A 16,155-nucleotide genomic window follows, 5' to 3' on the forward strand; every position below is an offset into this window, starting at 1 on the left:
AATTAATTTTTCTCTTACCACAAAGTAGCATATGAACTCTGAACTGAACTTAGCACAGCAGAAAAGACATACAAGCCTCTGATTTCTTTGAAGAAATGCTGATATGCTATCAGTATTACTGCTGTTGTAACAGACAGCCATTCAGTTCCAGGAAAAAAAAAAAAAAAATTACTTTACTACTGGCCTACAGCCAGACCTGAAGTATAGGAACTTGCTGGACTTAAGACATGAAGAGTGCAGTTTAATTCTTGCAAAACAGTGTCATTATTTTCAACTTCGCTGGCCTTTAATTTCAAGGGACAAATAAGTTAGAGTAAACACCAAATGCTCTATTTTATCTTATTTTTGAACACAAAATATAAATAAACACCATCTGCTTTTAAATTTCCCACAGAAGAGAATCCCACTTGTCTATTTAGTTATGTTCATGCACATTAAACAACAGTAAACACAGCAATCAGAGATTAAAATACAGCAACTTAAGTTTTACAAACAGTAATGCTTTAACTAATAGGCTGAGAAGATGCCTTGGTAATTCATATGGATACAGCATATAACAACCACCTGTAAGCCTATTTAGGAGAAAGATTTTTGCATGTGACATTATAGAAAGGTGTAAACACATTTTAGGAGGTGCAAAAGATTAAAGGCATAAGCCCTAAAGCACCAATGCAATACTAAAAAATACAGAATTGTCATTTACAGAGTATTTCATGTTGCCACTCAAACTGCATCCAGTTATTAATTTCTATTATGACAAAATAACTGAAAACCCAGGAGTATAAATGCCAAGCTGGCACTGACAGCTCTTAAGTACTATCTGATCTAACCGTCTGAAACATGCCAGATAAAAGGTACAGAAGTAATTTATATTCCTATTTCTCACCCAATTTGTAATTTGAATTATTACAAAGTAGCAAAGTACCGCTAAAAGCAAGTTTTTCAGAATCCTATTACTATACTAAACCCATTCACATGTGTAATCCAAGTGCTACTTTTAATTCGTGTCTGCACCAGTGGGAAAATCTCCTTATCTTACTCCAGTTGCCTATCTGGCATTATAGGAAAGTGTTATGACACTGGATACACTTGATACTTCTAGCCTCATTTTGATGGGCAACTGTTGTCCCAGAGACTCTATATCTAAGGACTGCGAGATTTAAAAACAGTGTACACTCATGCTTTTGCTTTCACATCTACAGGGAAAAGTACCACAAAAATCCACTACAAAATTCACTGCAATACATTCTTGCTTGCTGAGTTACAATATTTGAAGGCTTCTTATATTCAAAATATTTTACATTTCACCTCATTATACAGTATTCTATAGAAAACAATCATCATCWTCCATTTGTCTCATGATCAGGATTTCTTCTGTTGATTTGCGGTCTTTAAAGTAAAGGTCAGTTTTGATCAGACTACTGTTTATAACATGTATTATTAYACACAGAGCTAGCAATTGTCACCATACAGTGAGCTGTACTCCTAAAAAAGGTTAGCAAGCAATCTTAAGAGGTTATGTAGTTCACATCTGCCCTAAGGCTTATATTAGGCCTTCATGTTATATCCGATAGCTGTCTATCTGACCTGTTTTAAAGGATGCCCAGCAATGGAGATTTACATACACCTATAGTTAATTATGTTTAACAGTTCTTACATTTAACAGTCCTTTTTTTCCTAATATCCAACATTTTTTACTGGAATTCAAGCCTGTTACTTCTTGTACTACTCTCAGTGAATATGAATAACCCATTAATTTTTGCAGAAATCTTTAATATGCTTAAAGACACTGGCCAAGTTCCTCATTACATCTCTTCTTTAAACTAAAAAAAAAAAAAATCCAATTCTTTCAGACAGTCTCACTCTAGTTTAAGAGCTTCTGTAGTTTAGCCTGAAAGGCAGCTATGCTTATTTGCCTACTTAAACAGGCTAAATTTTTCTATACAAGATTTCCATTAAGATTGTTTCCCCCTCTTCAAAAACAAAAAACACCCAATTGAAAAAGTCTTTTTCAACAAAAATAAATTCTTTCATCTTCAAGAACGAAGYGACTCTTACTGTCTGCAGTCCCTAAGTTTATTCTAAAGCATTGGTCTTTTCATACTTCGGAAAAATTCAGTAGGACATTTTCCAGATGTGAGAGATGAGATTTTTCTATTAAACCTAYTGGAATTTGGTCAAGTCATAAATCTGTAAATAAAATCCTTATTCCCATACATTTGGTAAAAGTCTGTGAGATGATGGTAGCTTAATTCTCCTATGCTGAACACTTTCCACCGCAGAGAATTTACACTGACTGGATTAGGATGCATCATCCCCCGAGAGACTCTGCACACATCCTCCCCCTTCCCCTCATCGCAGTGTGCGACTGCCGACACAAGAGGCCAGAGGACATGGGTCTGGCTTGTCTCAACCCGGAGGCATGAGATGACAGCAGGCAAAGTGGCTGGTGATAACCAACAGAAACATTCTCCTCAGCATCCTCAGCCCTGGACATATATCTCAATACGTATTAGAGCTTCAGGGACTTCACCTGTCAGCCACTGGCTCCACTTTAAGTTTCTCTTCAAGTTGCATTTTCYGTAATCTTGTAATTTCCTTCTTTCTCTTCTTTTGACAAAGTATGGAAGTTTTTGCCTACTTTCTACTCTCTTTTGCTCCAGTGATGTACTCCCATTTCCCAGGTCTCCTGTTGCACTAAATTATTCCTTCTTGGATCTTTATTTCACCACAGTGTTTATACTGCCTGTCTGCCTTTATACTTCAGCGAGCATCTCCGCAAGGCACTGCCGTACGCTCTGCCGAAGTAACCGCTGTAGGCTGGCTCAGCTTTGAAGAACGATACACCATGCTCTACTACACGCATAAACACAATCCACTTCGATCAAGGGAACAGAAGATCTATCACATCGTAGAACTTKACATACTTAGCCTAGCAAAACAAAGCCTGAAACAATATACGTGCTCTCAATTCCTAAGCCAGTAAACATCCACGAGGAGGAAAGATATTTACTTCCCCATTACAAAAATACACCACTGAATTATTACAAGCATTTTAAAAGTAATGGTAAAAAGCCCTCCTCCATCACTGTGTGTCATGAACACTGAATCTAATTTAGCTAACACTTACAAAGTCTAGATACTTAGCAGATAGATTTCATCTGCGTGGTTAAAAACTCAAAAGTTCTAAGCAATTGAAAGAATAAATAACAGGTGTGAGCTAATCTCTCAAGCTAATCTCTACTAGCTCTGCTAGAACTGAATATGTAAGACCATTTAAACTTTTGGAATTCTGCTTGCACTTATTTGTTTGCTGAAAATAAAAATCAGATAGTTCTGAGTAAAAGGTAGTTTCACACAAAATATTAAGTAGGCTATCAAAATACATCCATGATTTCCAAAAGTAGTTAAAAAAAATACACTGGAGTTGCTGAGGACTGCAGGACTGATATGGGACCTCTGGGAAATCTAGTATTACTAAGTAGGATTATTTGACACGTTCAGRGTTTTTCTGTTTTTAAAAACATCATTTATAAAGTCCTGATAAGGAAAGCAGTACCATTTAGTGTGAAACAATAACAATAAACTGAATAATAAAAACATTTGAGGCCAAAACTATAAAACAAATAGATATTTTAAAAATTGAATCATCTCTCTATTTTCAATTATGTAAGTACTTTGTTAACATAATAATAAATATTTCATCATTGTACTCAAATAACTGACTATAACTCATACATAGTGATGTCCTTAGAAGGAAGATTATCACAACAGTGTACTTAAATATTTTAATCTCATATAGCTCTAGAAAAAGAAATGCAGTTATCCCCTAAATTCTGAAGGAATACAATCAGAAGCAAAGATTTGACTGCTTTTCAATAGAAAACTATCCACTATGAAGTTAAAGGCTATAAAATGCCATGCGATGTTTTAACATTCCTCTTGCTTAACAAATCTTTGTGTTTCTATACACTTATTTTCATTTCGAAAATCCTCTTGAATCCAGAACTCTTTAGATGTTTATAACAGTAATATATGAAATATCACACAGTAATTTTCTGTCACAATTTTGTTTATCAGTCCATATCTGTGGCTAATAGCTGATACATGGATTCAAATAAAAATGCAGTAATTCTTCTCTTTGCTAGTACATAATTTCCACCTTTACATAAAAGATCTGAAGCTCTATTTCTTTGAAATAAAAGCAAAGGGCTGATTTAAGGATCCACATTCTTAAAACTTGGTTCTTTTACAAATTCAATACCACACCTACAACACATTAAAATTAATGACTAACTACTTAATATAGCAAACTACATTTTTCAAAATAACAAAGTATGCATAGTTGGTTCATATTTATGCATCTATGGAGCTAACTTTGTAATCTGCAATGTTACAGATCTTACACTAAGACCCCAGCCCACAGTAGGGTGAACTCCATAACCTTCAATTAGTAGAATTTTTTTAAAGCTTTTTTGTTTTTTTGTGAAAGCGTGGAGCTCACTGTTTATCTCTCAGAAAGAACTGTTCTAACAAATATAACAATCTGAAATTGTAAATTGTTACTGCTTAAAACTTATTTGTACATAAAATAAAAAACTTATTTGCAAAAAAACAAACGTTTACAGTGAAACGGGAGAAATACTGCAAGCCTGACTATGCATTTCTAGAATTCACCTCACACATTCACTTTGCATAGTTTCCTCAGGTGCACTCCTACAGACCGACTTCTAGCATTTTAAGGAATTATCACCTCTTATCAAATACACAGAAAAGCAAAAAATCCTGTTTTTATTTAAGCACCACAGTTGACTTGCCTTATTTACTCAATTCAGAAAAAGCAAACAGCTTTTCCAAAACTTAAAGGGGCTAACATAGCTCACTCCGTTTCTGTCACAAGTTTGACAAAAACAGAACAAGAGAAATCTCTCTTTGGCAATAGAACGATGTGTTACATACCATATCTAACATAGATTGGATTTTTTTGGAATCTGTAATTTTGGGCAGAGGAAGCTTAAAATGAAAATACAGTCAATTTTTACTAAGAAAAGTCATTGTTCACTGTGAAGTAGTAGAAAATTACAACAGATCATTTAGCAGGTTGCGAGTAACAAAGGAAGAGATAGAGGAACTGAAATAAAGRAATAAAGAAGTTGCTCTTGAGAAAAGTGGTAATCCCCAAATCTCAAAAATTAGTAAAAAAAATTTGATATTTATACTTTATTAACTTTACTTTGTAAAAATTGTAATACAATGGAAAAACTACAAAACCATAGTAATAAGAAGCTAGTGTGAAGAGTTTAATAACGACTTAAACACTTGGTCAAGAATTTCAATGGCTATAAAATCGTTCAATCTTTCAAGACTCCTCTAGTTTTAATATTAAGATTGCCCAACACTCACTGGGTTCAAAAAAAAGAGTGAACGTTATCTTCTGTTTAGAATAACTCCCAAAGCTTTTATTTGCAGATGAAGACACCTTCTTCAAAAGAGAGTTCAGTATGCCCTAAACACACAGGAAGACAAAGTAGAAGAAACATCTACTCTTAAAGCACTGGAGTTAGACAGGAGCTTACTCTTTGTAGGTACCCTGCTCAGACAGCTGAGACATACAAACATTCAGAGGGCAACCTACCTTGTGGTAACTCACTCTCCAGGGATAAGAGTGAATTACAAGATCAATATAACTTAACTGCAGGTGTACCTGTAGTATTATTTTGTTTCAGATGAAGAATGTGTTTTGATGCAAATCTTCAACTGCTTCCACTTAACCTGCTTTGTTTTGCACATTGTAGAAGAGTCTCAGAGAACAAACTGTATTCCTTTCCAATTCAACTCAGCAACACATGCCAAGAGAGCACCTGAAGTGCTCCAAGGAATATAGCTAGTCTGAAGTAAAGCAAAATGCATATAATGTGGACATAGGGTGCCCAGTGCTATTAAACCCAGATATCCACTCCCACTGGTGTGATGTGACTTACTAAAATAGACAGTTTAAATGACCTGGTGAGCAGGCCTGGTGGTATAACTTATACTAACTGATAAGGATAAATCAGTATGTCTAATTTTCATTACAGTAACTGTAGCATTTATCATACGATAAACAGCATCAGTGATCTGTGATTTTTGCAGCAAATATAGCTTTGAATCTCCTTAGACTAATGCATTTAAAATCTCAGACACAATTTACAAAGGCAATTTCAGGCACTTAATTTTAGAAGTGATTTATAGATTGTAGACAAGACAATTCTGACAATCTACATGGCAAAAGCTATGGAATATTACCAGTTATTTAACATGACATGATCCAGCTATGTATGGATTTATATTAAATATTTCATACTATGATACCAAAACAACATAAAGTAGTTCACTGCACATCTGCAACACAATACAGCTTTTGTCTGATGTTATTCTCATGCTTTGTTTTTTCAATACTTAATATTATATTTTTAAAAGAAATTGTTTTCGCATGATCTTAGTCTAAGGAAAAGCATTTTCTTGAAAATTTTCAGTCCAAACATTGTAACTTTCCAAAAATAATCTAAATTAATAACAAAATTATTTATTTGTATCAGAACTGCCCACAGCTACTTATATCAGAGGTGAAAAAATATCTTATTATTTGAGAGCTCATAATGAGTTATTTTTCTAATGGACTTGGCATACATGTCTTAATTGAAAAGTTTCACAATTTCCATACTAACTACCAAAAAACAAATATATATACTTACACTATTTACATTACATTATTCACCGTTGTTTAGACCCTGGATGGGGGAAGGGTCTCCTTGTGCATCACGCCGTGTGGCAGAGATGGTGCCACAGCATAGAGTTGCAGTTAGAGAGAAGATGCACCACAACAAAACCACACAGAAAGGATTTGTGAGAAACAAAATATAGGGAATATGGGAGATAAACAACAAGAACCTTCTTCCTTGCCTATACTTAAGCTATATAAGGATATTAAGCTACTCTTCAATATTTCTATACTTTTATTTTCTCACAATTAAGAGGGTGTGGTTTACAATTTTAGTTTATAAATTTAGACCATCCTTTTCCTACCAGTGCTATTTCTCCTAATCCAAGCTGGGCACGTCCCAAAGTCTGCCAGGCATCCCAGGAACGCGGATTTCTCTGGACAGCCATTTCTGCTGCATGCACTGCTGGGAACATCTCATGCAAAGACATCAGGACCTATGACAAAGAAATAAATATAAAAGGAATAACCAGAGTTGAAAACAGAATCAAGCTTTCCAGGATTACCCAGGCAACCACTATAGTTTCAGTAACTAAGAACCAGATTCATTTCACCCAGCTTTTAGTYGTTTAAAATTTAGTTGTCTAGTCTAAGATAGTCACCTAGACTTACTCCACAGTCCATAGAGAGAAACAGCTATGCTAAAGTTAGATACATCTAACTTATTTTGGCAACTCTTGGAGACGAATTGCTTCTGAAAGCRTCCCTCTCCCTCCCTCCCTCCAAATCTCACATTCTATGAGTAACAGAATTACTGGATAATACAGAAAGACAGACACATTAAGAATCACATACAATAAAGAAGTATTTTTTCAAATAATTCCTATTAAAAACAAAAAAATATAAAACCTAGAAGACCAGTATCTACCAAACACAAAGTGGGCAAGATATAATAATGGAAACAACCCTTGTAATTCAGCATGGAAATAACTCTTAATGACTGCTATATCTGGAAAGCAGGCTTTGCTATTGCAGAATGCTTTACTTAGACTTTAAATACATATTTAAATATATATATATATATATATATTTATGTAGCTGATTTCATAAGTGGTTTCCAAATGTGGAAATCTTTTATTCAGCAGTACAAGTTAGCAGAAGTCAGTTACCATTCTATACCTCACACTGGATCCCCACAACTGAGCCTATAAATCATAAAGACACATAATACAACTCAAAGTTTGTCCTATTTCTCCAAAACCTCCATGAAATTGGCACATTACCTGAAGACCTGCATCACTCTGAGATCATGATTTCAGACACCCACATGCTATGGTGATAGATACCCGTCTAAGAAACAAATGACAACTGCATTCCAATTGTATGATGAAAATGTCAGCCACAGGAGTAAGACTCATATGTGGGAAACCACTTTCTTCTCAACTGACCTGAAATCACGATGCACACTCAGAGCAGATTAGGACAACTGCTGAAGTGTAAGAGGCATTTGCTTAACCCTACTGTTCTACAATATATTAAACATACAAATATGAGTGTTGAGAGGAGRAAGATCCAAATACTGTTGCAAAATACTTGCACAGCGCTGGGATAAGTACAGTAAAATAATTAGATAGCTTTACTGCAGAAATTAACCCTGTATGAGAATTCCAATAAGTACTTTAGATCCATACTCATAGGGTTTTAATGACTAAATTTTTCTAGAGGCTAGTCATTTAGGTCTCTCTCTAATTCCATTTGATAGGCTGTACAGTGGAATTTGGAAAGCTGCTAAAAAAAGACCTAAAATAGCTGTATGGCATGCCATTTTTCCTCCTTTTTTTTTTTTTACTCACACAAAGAATACAGCTGTTTGCTTTCTTTTCCTCTGTAAAATCTAACTCAGCATGAACTTTGGCAATGTTTACTTTATCCTCCTTTTTTTTTTTTTTTTTTTTTTAACAGTACTTCTCAATTATGTTTTTTGAGTAAAGTCTGCAAAGAATACTATGTATTTTTTCAAAACCTGAAGTTTAACTACATTTCTGTGTGCAGCTTCATCTGCAGTAAATCTATGGATTGAACTATAAAACCATTACTAGTGGATAGGTGTACATCCTTCCACAACAACATGATCTTCACCTATCAAATGTTTTTTACATTCATTTCTTCACAAGCTTGTTCTCATATGAGAAAACCATCCAAGTACCTACTCACTTTAACATTTTTACGGGTTTCAGAGCATTCACTCTCTTCTACCAATGTTTTCCAGTGCAATACAATAGCAAAACACCTACGTAAGTATTTACAACATCTTTTTTAGTTTTCAATGGCATTTCACTTTATTGTTTACAGAACTGTAACTTCAATAGGACAGGTGAATTATTCCAATTTGATTCACTTATGACAGCTGTGCGTACTAATTTAGACAGAGTACTTCTCCAGGTCACAGTGGTAATCACTGTGCAACTAAACTATAACATCAACTTCAAGGCTGTATATGCTATAATCTCCTTTGTCATATAACAKGCTTGTCACGTACGCAGCTCAATAAGCAGGCATGTCAATATCTTCCTTTACACACATCAATCCCATGATCACACATATTTTTGTAGACTCCATTTCCTGAATATGATGAGTCTACAGGATACTTATCACTGTTTATGTGCTCATAACCCAGGGTCTGTTCAAAAAGAAGTAACAAGGCAGTAGACCACAAGAATTATACTAGTGATCTTCATCAAGACGGATTTCTCAATTATTCACTAGCTAAACATATCAATTTAAGAGARAAAAAAAAAAACAATTATACTTTTAACTCCATCTACAGCATTTCATGCCCAAGATACACTTTAGCATTATACATACTTAAGTACTATACCAAATGACATTACCACTAGTCTCCTGACACTTCTGGACCAAGTATAATTTTTAATTCTCTCTTCCTTCCCATGAATCTAGTTCATACTTATCTCTTACATTATATACATAGACCTAGGTCTTTTGCTGTATGCACAACTCCTGTATGTTCTATCCTGATTATGTTCTCTTTATTGTTGGTTTCCTTGATTCCTGCATATCATATCATAAAAAAAACAAAAAAAAACCAAAAAAACAACCCATGTCTTGCTCCTACTTCCACTGTGGAAACATCCACAACTTGATTTTATCTTCTCATTTCAAGGCTCTGGACTACTTGGTTCCTTCTATTTATCTCTTTTCAGTTATTTTAAGAAGCTCTTATTTTATTTGCTATTCCATGGCATCAGTAYGATGGTCCACTTTTCTGCTTCTCACAAAGATGCCCTCAGACCTTCCTCCATTTCAATCCATACACCTGAAGTGTTTGAGCTTGATATGAAACTTGGTTTCACTTGGTGTGAGAAATATTATCTTCTTATTCAGATCTGTGATTAAGATGACTGCCAACCAGCAGCAATTTCTATCTTATTTGAATGCTTGCTATTATTCTTACTTTTTCTTATTTACATCTTCTCATTATTTCAAAACAATTACTGCAGTAAATGTCCAAGTGTAAACACTTTTAACTAAAAAAAGAAATGAATGTAACAATTATTCTGAATAAAATAGGGGAAATGGAATGAATGACTCCCTACACACACACACGCTCCCTTCCAAATAAGGATGTTGTTTTCTTTCATATAGCTGAGTTTCTTTCAAAAGAGTAAACTATACACTCTTCTGTTTGAGAGATTTTTTTCTTAGAAGCTCTACCATGCTTAATAAAACAAAACTCCTGACTCATTTAAAAACCTTTTTGGATTATAGCACAATTAAGTCCAAATCACAAACCATCATCACCATCAATCCAAAAGCATGTGCAATTACATTAATTAATCAGTAATATTTTGGTTCAAGTTACAATTGATTGATTTCAATTTTCTTTTTTCTGATAGAAGAGCTAGGAATAGTAGTCATCCTCTGCTAGTTACTTCTGGCAAAATGTCAGGTTACTAGTGAAAATAGGAGTAAGGAAACGTTATATTAAAAAAAAAAATCACAAAACCTTAGATTAAATCAGACCGGTCAGGCTTAGCATTTCTTTTTAAATGACTGTCTACTTTTTAAAGTAAAAAGTTCAGTAGGATATTTTTTAATCACCAAACGTGATGCTTCATAGAGGATGCATATATGAAACCTCCTACTAAATCCCTCTTCTCCACTGTTTAAGCATCAGCTTAGAGTCTTTAGATTGCCATATATTCGGAATAATGCACCAATATAATCGTATCATTTGGAAGTATGAAGATTTCATGCTTTTACTTGCCTTAACTATGTTTGGAAAACCTTCATAAAGACATAATCCTATCAGCAAAATAGGTCTTTGAAACAAACGACGATGGGAAAGTCCATTTTGCCAGAATTAGGCTGTGTTTGCTTAAGAATATCTAAGAGCTGACATTCTAAGGTTATTTTCCTTTTCTGCTACCCTCTTAATAAATTATTTTTTCATAAGTATTAGCACTTTTGCAAATTTCATTAGCAGAATGGCACTGAAGTTTCAGTTAAGTAACTTCATTATATATTTCATTTATTTCCCAATTACAGTAGAAATACTTCATTAGAAAATAATTTTTAAACAAGTATAAAAATAAAACTTCTAAAATAAAGCAGAAAATTAAGCCTCTCATGACCCTTTCGCACACACATTTCCCTCTAATCATTTCTAACATATCTTATAAAGATGTTCAGCAGGTGGTTTCTGAAAAGCTGTATTATTCTAACATAGTTACCATTATCACATGCATTAAAAACAAAGAACGTTTCTATCACTACAGTGACTGATGGTTTAATAGATATAGCTTTAATAAATCATAAAAGGGGGAACAGATGAGAAGAATTAGAACTCAGTGGCAAAAATCGATTGAACAGCAACTGTCATCAGGACACTGACCAAGTAAAACACCAGGCAGTACTATGACCTGTTATGTCCTACCCACAGCATTTTGGAACTGTTCCACAGCTGAGCAAGTCCTTACTTTAGATGAGTTCACAGTTTTCAAGCTGAATCACTATATACAGATACCTTTAAAAATCCCTAGTCTTCCCTCAGAAACCAATTCAACGTTTAACCACTTTCACTGAGAAGTATTTTCCCCCCTCCTATTATCAAATTGGAATTTCTCTTGCTGCAACTGGTGAGCAGTGCCTTTTGTCCTTTCAGGCACACCTCTGGGAAGGGTCCGTCTTTTCCGTAACCTCACTAGGCAGCGAGGTTCTTGCAGATGAAACATACTGGATTAATATAAAATAATAAAATATTTGTTAGTTTTCTAGCTTAAGCAGTTGAGATATTATTTTAACTTTACGTAATTCCAGCGAATTATAAACTGGTTAGTCCCAAATATTATAAAACAAGAGTATTTGAACACAGGCACACATAGTCAATATAATACATACAGCTACAATTTTGACTAAGATTCCAAGAAGAACTGAGCAGTTCCTACACTGAATAACCTACAGTTCACCTAGTCCCACAAAGAGTATCAAACACTGTTCAAGGTTAGTACAAAAACAAAACAGTAGGCAGATGTTCTGCTCCAACTCTCTCACTGAATTTTAACTCTAAATAGGTGCAGTGGCACTGCAACATGATGTTGATTTTGCTCAGAAATAAGGCTTGTTTCAACTTTTTACACTCTAGATATTTTTGCTTTCTGCAGAAATGTACAATCCTTTTTTTCAATAAATTGACTTCAATACTTCTTGCTGGCAGAGTTTCACAGCCTATCATGTGAAAATAGAAGTTTAGATGGCCTCTCGAAGAGTACAATAAATTCAGTCCATGCTGATTCATAACTGCATGAAATTCATTGACTGAGGTGGAGTCATATATAAGCCAAAGGTCTGTTCCAGCAAATAGATTCCAGTGGGCCTAGGGCATGGTGGGGGGTGGTGTGGAAAATACACACAAATCCCTGTTCTCTTCCTTTATATTGTTATACCATCCCTCAAACAGCTTGGGAGTAGTCACTCTCCAACTCACCACCACAAACTGATCTTTTACCAGCATGTCTGGTTTCAAATGATTGCCAGTAATGTCAATGTAATGAAACACATGTTTATATCAACTAGATATAAATCAGCAATTATTAGCTGATTTGTTATAATCCAAACTAAGGATTATGAATCTAGTCAAGTCTTAAGAACCTTATAATTTCTCAAGAAGAAAGACGGATGAGCAGGAACTGAAATTATTTCTTTATTGCATTCAGGTTTAAGAAATCCTTAAGAACAGGGGAGACAGGATAGTTTCAATCTGAACATGACAGGTTTGAGCTATAAAAGAGATATGCATCTGAAATCCTGCTCCATGAATACAAATCGAGAATGCAGAGTTGCACAGAAACCAGATCCTCAGACAGCAAGAGACAAACACCACACCCAAAAAGCTTATCTAGTGCAGATCATCCTGATTGCTTACTGYTTTCATTTGGAGTGTGTTTTTACACACACACACTATATATACATACATATGCATGCGCACATGCATATATGCATGTGTACATATATATATATATATATACACACACACAAAAGCTATTTTATATATATAATTGTACAGTGCACTTTGGGATTCCTGTGGGTAAGTTATTTTGTATTTACTTTACTTTTTAACCTGATTTCTTTTAAGACCAAATTCAATGGACAGCAAACAATCTACATGTGAGGTAGTATTCCTGAAACTCAAATATGGGAATATTCACGTCGGGTCCATCAATGCTAAATTATTATGCAATTTCAGGACCCCAAAAGAATAGCAGAGATAACAAATTCTCAAACACCTTATGCAACTAAGTGGTATCTGAGATCTTTGTGGGACAAATGTCACTTGATAACCAACAATAACCCGGTAAATTCTCAGGAGTGATGTAGCATAGCAGAGTCCCCAAATCCCAACAGCCTATATGAGTTTATAACATGCATATAGTAATATAGTGAGTATGAACCCTTTGATCTCCCCCCTAACCTCTCTTTATTCCCCATCCCCTCTAAAAGAACCTCAGGTGGTCCTGTGTTCAAAGACCCAAATTCATACAAATCCTTCAAAACTTATCCTACCTCTTTGTAATTCAAAACAGCAATAAAATAATCCAATCAATATCTAAGAAACTTAGTGTGCAATGAATTTCAAGCAATCTTAGAGACTGCATAATCTAGGTGATCTTCATATGCTATTTTGAACATAGACGATGCTAGTTACGTTGAAATTCATACTAAGGTTGTGGGTCTTTTCCAAACAAATTTTTACAAAAACAAAAAAACTGCTTGTATGAACATCTACTTGCCATTTAATATCCTTGTAACAATAAAACATTTTAAGTTGGTAAAGCAATATCTAATATATAAACTGAAATTCAAAGGACAACATCCTATGTCCACCCTAGCCTCTTCACATACCAGAGCCAATGGATCAAAGAGTAGTTGACAGCAATGAAAAGAAACTCATCAACTTTTATGGGTTTTGAATCAAGATGCAGTTGAGCAATTCCACAGTTCCCATATGATTTTCTGGAAACACACTTACTGCACCAATCACTGAATATTGGGAACTTTAAACACTATTTCCGCTCTTCAGAAATGCAGAAGGACATTTGTCCTACAAAATGAAACATCTGTTAAAATAAGTATCCTTAAGTTCTTTCCATAAATATTTACAGATTCCTACAGTGTCATTAGACAGCATATTTATTTGAGCTGTATATTAAACAACAGTGTATTTAAAATATATTATTCTGCTGCTGGCAGCAAATATTGATGATCTCGGAAGCTGCTATGTAATCTAACATAAAATATCTTAATAAACTTAACAAGATACACAGATATTCAAGCTCAGGCAAAACATTCCATCCAGTGCTAATTCTTAGAAGAAATGACTTTACAGGGAGACTTTTTCTCACTGAAAGAAAATTAGTCCATACTATCTCTGCATAGAGTGCTAAGATATTCTTAATATGAATCACATTCTATAGTACATGTCTTGCATACCAGACAGGCAGACTTGCACAGGGCCAATACTGGTCAAGCCCTGGCTGAATCAGTGTATGGTGATTCTTCCAATATCTGGAGCTACTAAGACTTTCTCATAAAGCAACACAATTGCAGCTTTAGCATTTGAGTGGGTATGGTGGATTGGAACAACATACTCAACTGTAAAACAGTATCATTTGAGTATCAACCGCAGTATTTTTGGAAAGAATTGCATATTCCCGTTTTGGCAAAAATGGATTTTTACAGCTCACATTAGCCCCTTTAAAAGCACAAACGTATCAAATTTCACAGYGTTATGTTAACCAGCTTCCAGTAAGCATAAGTCATACCACAAATATCATCTGTAAAAGCTATTTGTACATACAATAGAAATGCTGCCACCTTAAAGCATAAATACAGGTTTTCTTAAAAAAGATTTAAGAAATTTTCTAAATGTATTATGTTCTGTATGTAAGTCTTTCTTCTATTGCATTGAATGAGAACATGACTATTATGCAATATCAGAAAGTGAAATCAAAGAGAGAGTGCAACTGTCCAGCAGTGCTCTCTTCTGCAGGAAAGCAGCAAAGGTATGTTGGAAGCAAAGCCCTGCATTCCTCGAATCTTTYGGTTTTCATTATTTTCTAATTGTATTGTTAAGCTGAATGATGAGCCTGGGGTATCAAGTAATCACACCTAGACATTAGGTATTGCAGCTGGAGCACCAATTGAATTATATTGTAGTAAGCTCTTGCTTACACACATCACTGCACTGTAGCATGGATCTTGGTAAACAAGTAATTCCCTATTCTCCTATTCCTTCCACTGTGAATATATTTAATTGCAGTATAATTGTAATTAAATAGACAACCGTGAGAGCTTTGCTTTGTCTGTATTAATTGTTGCATTCACATAAGACCACTGCTTGCTTCTAAAACTAGTCTGGTGGGGAGGGGAAACACCTTCTTTCCAAGACCATGTAAAGAAAGCCTGAGTGAATTTCACCAGAAATATTCAGTAGTTTCAAGTAATAAAATTCAGTAATTATTTTTATCAAGATCATTAAAATTAATGAATCATTTCAATTAATTCAAAAAGCAACTCTATGCCTCCCCCCCCCACACACAAAATTTTTCCTAACACAATCTAACTGGATCCATTATACATATATCATACATTGATACGACAATCCAACAAATCAGTACATTTCTCCCAAAATAATTGAGGAAGAAAAACCTGTTAAAGCTCTAAAATATTTTCAAAACAAAATCAAAACCTTCTATAGTTTTATAGAACAAAACTATCCCTTACTACTACTGCAGCAGAAGCAGCTTATGATCATTCAATTATTTAACGGAATCAATCTCTCAGTTCAGAGGTGAGAGGAGAAGACATGGTAACATTCAAGCAAAAAGCAACAGTCGTATCTTCAGCAAAAGGCCTGAAAAATAAGTTTTGTTGCTTCC

General features: G+C 34.6%; 1 protein-coding gene across 4 annotated transcripts in view; it reads right to left on the minus strand.

Annotated features, from left to right (window-relative positions):
* TTC33 (tetratricopeptide repeat domain 33) overlaps positions 1–16,155 on the minus strand; it is a 43,527-nt gene that overhangs the window by 4,337 nt on the left and 23,035 nt on the right. For all 4 annotated transcript variants that reach the window (XM_085326371.1, XM_085326370.1, XM_085326368.1 and 1 more), the window contains exon 4: positions 7,066–7,197. In XM_085326371.1, the coding sequence (XP_085182497.1) occupies positions 7,066–7,197 (132 nt within the window). The remainder of the gene's footprint in view (positions 1–7,065; positions 7,198–16,155) is intronic.

This window comes from Rhea americana, unplaced genomic scaffold, assembly GCF_003343005.1.
Source record: "Rhea americana isolate MKP2758 unplaced genomic scaffold, rheAme1 scaffold_13, whole genome shotgun sequence".
Taxonomy (NCBI): domain Eukaryota; kingdom Metazoa; phylum Chordata; class Aves; order Rheiformes; family Rheidae; genus Rhea; species Rhea americana.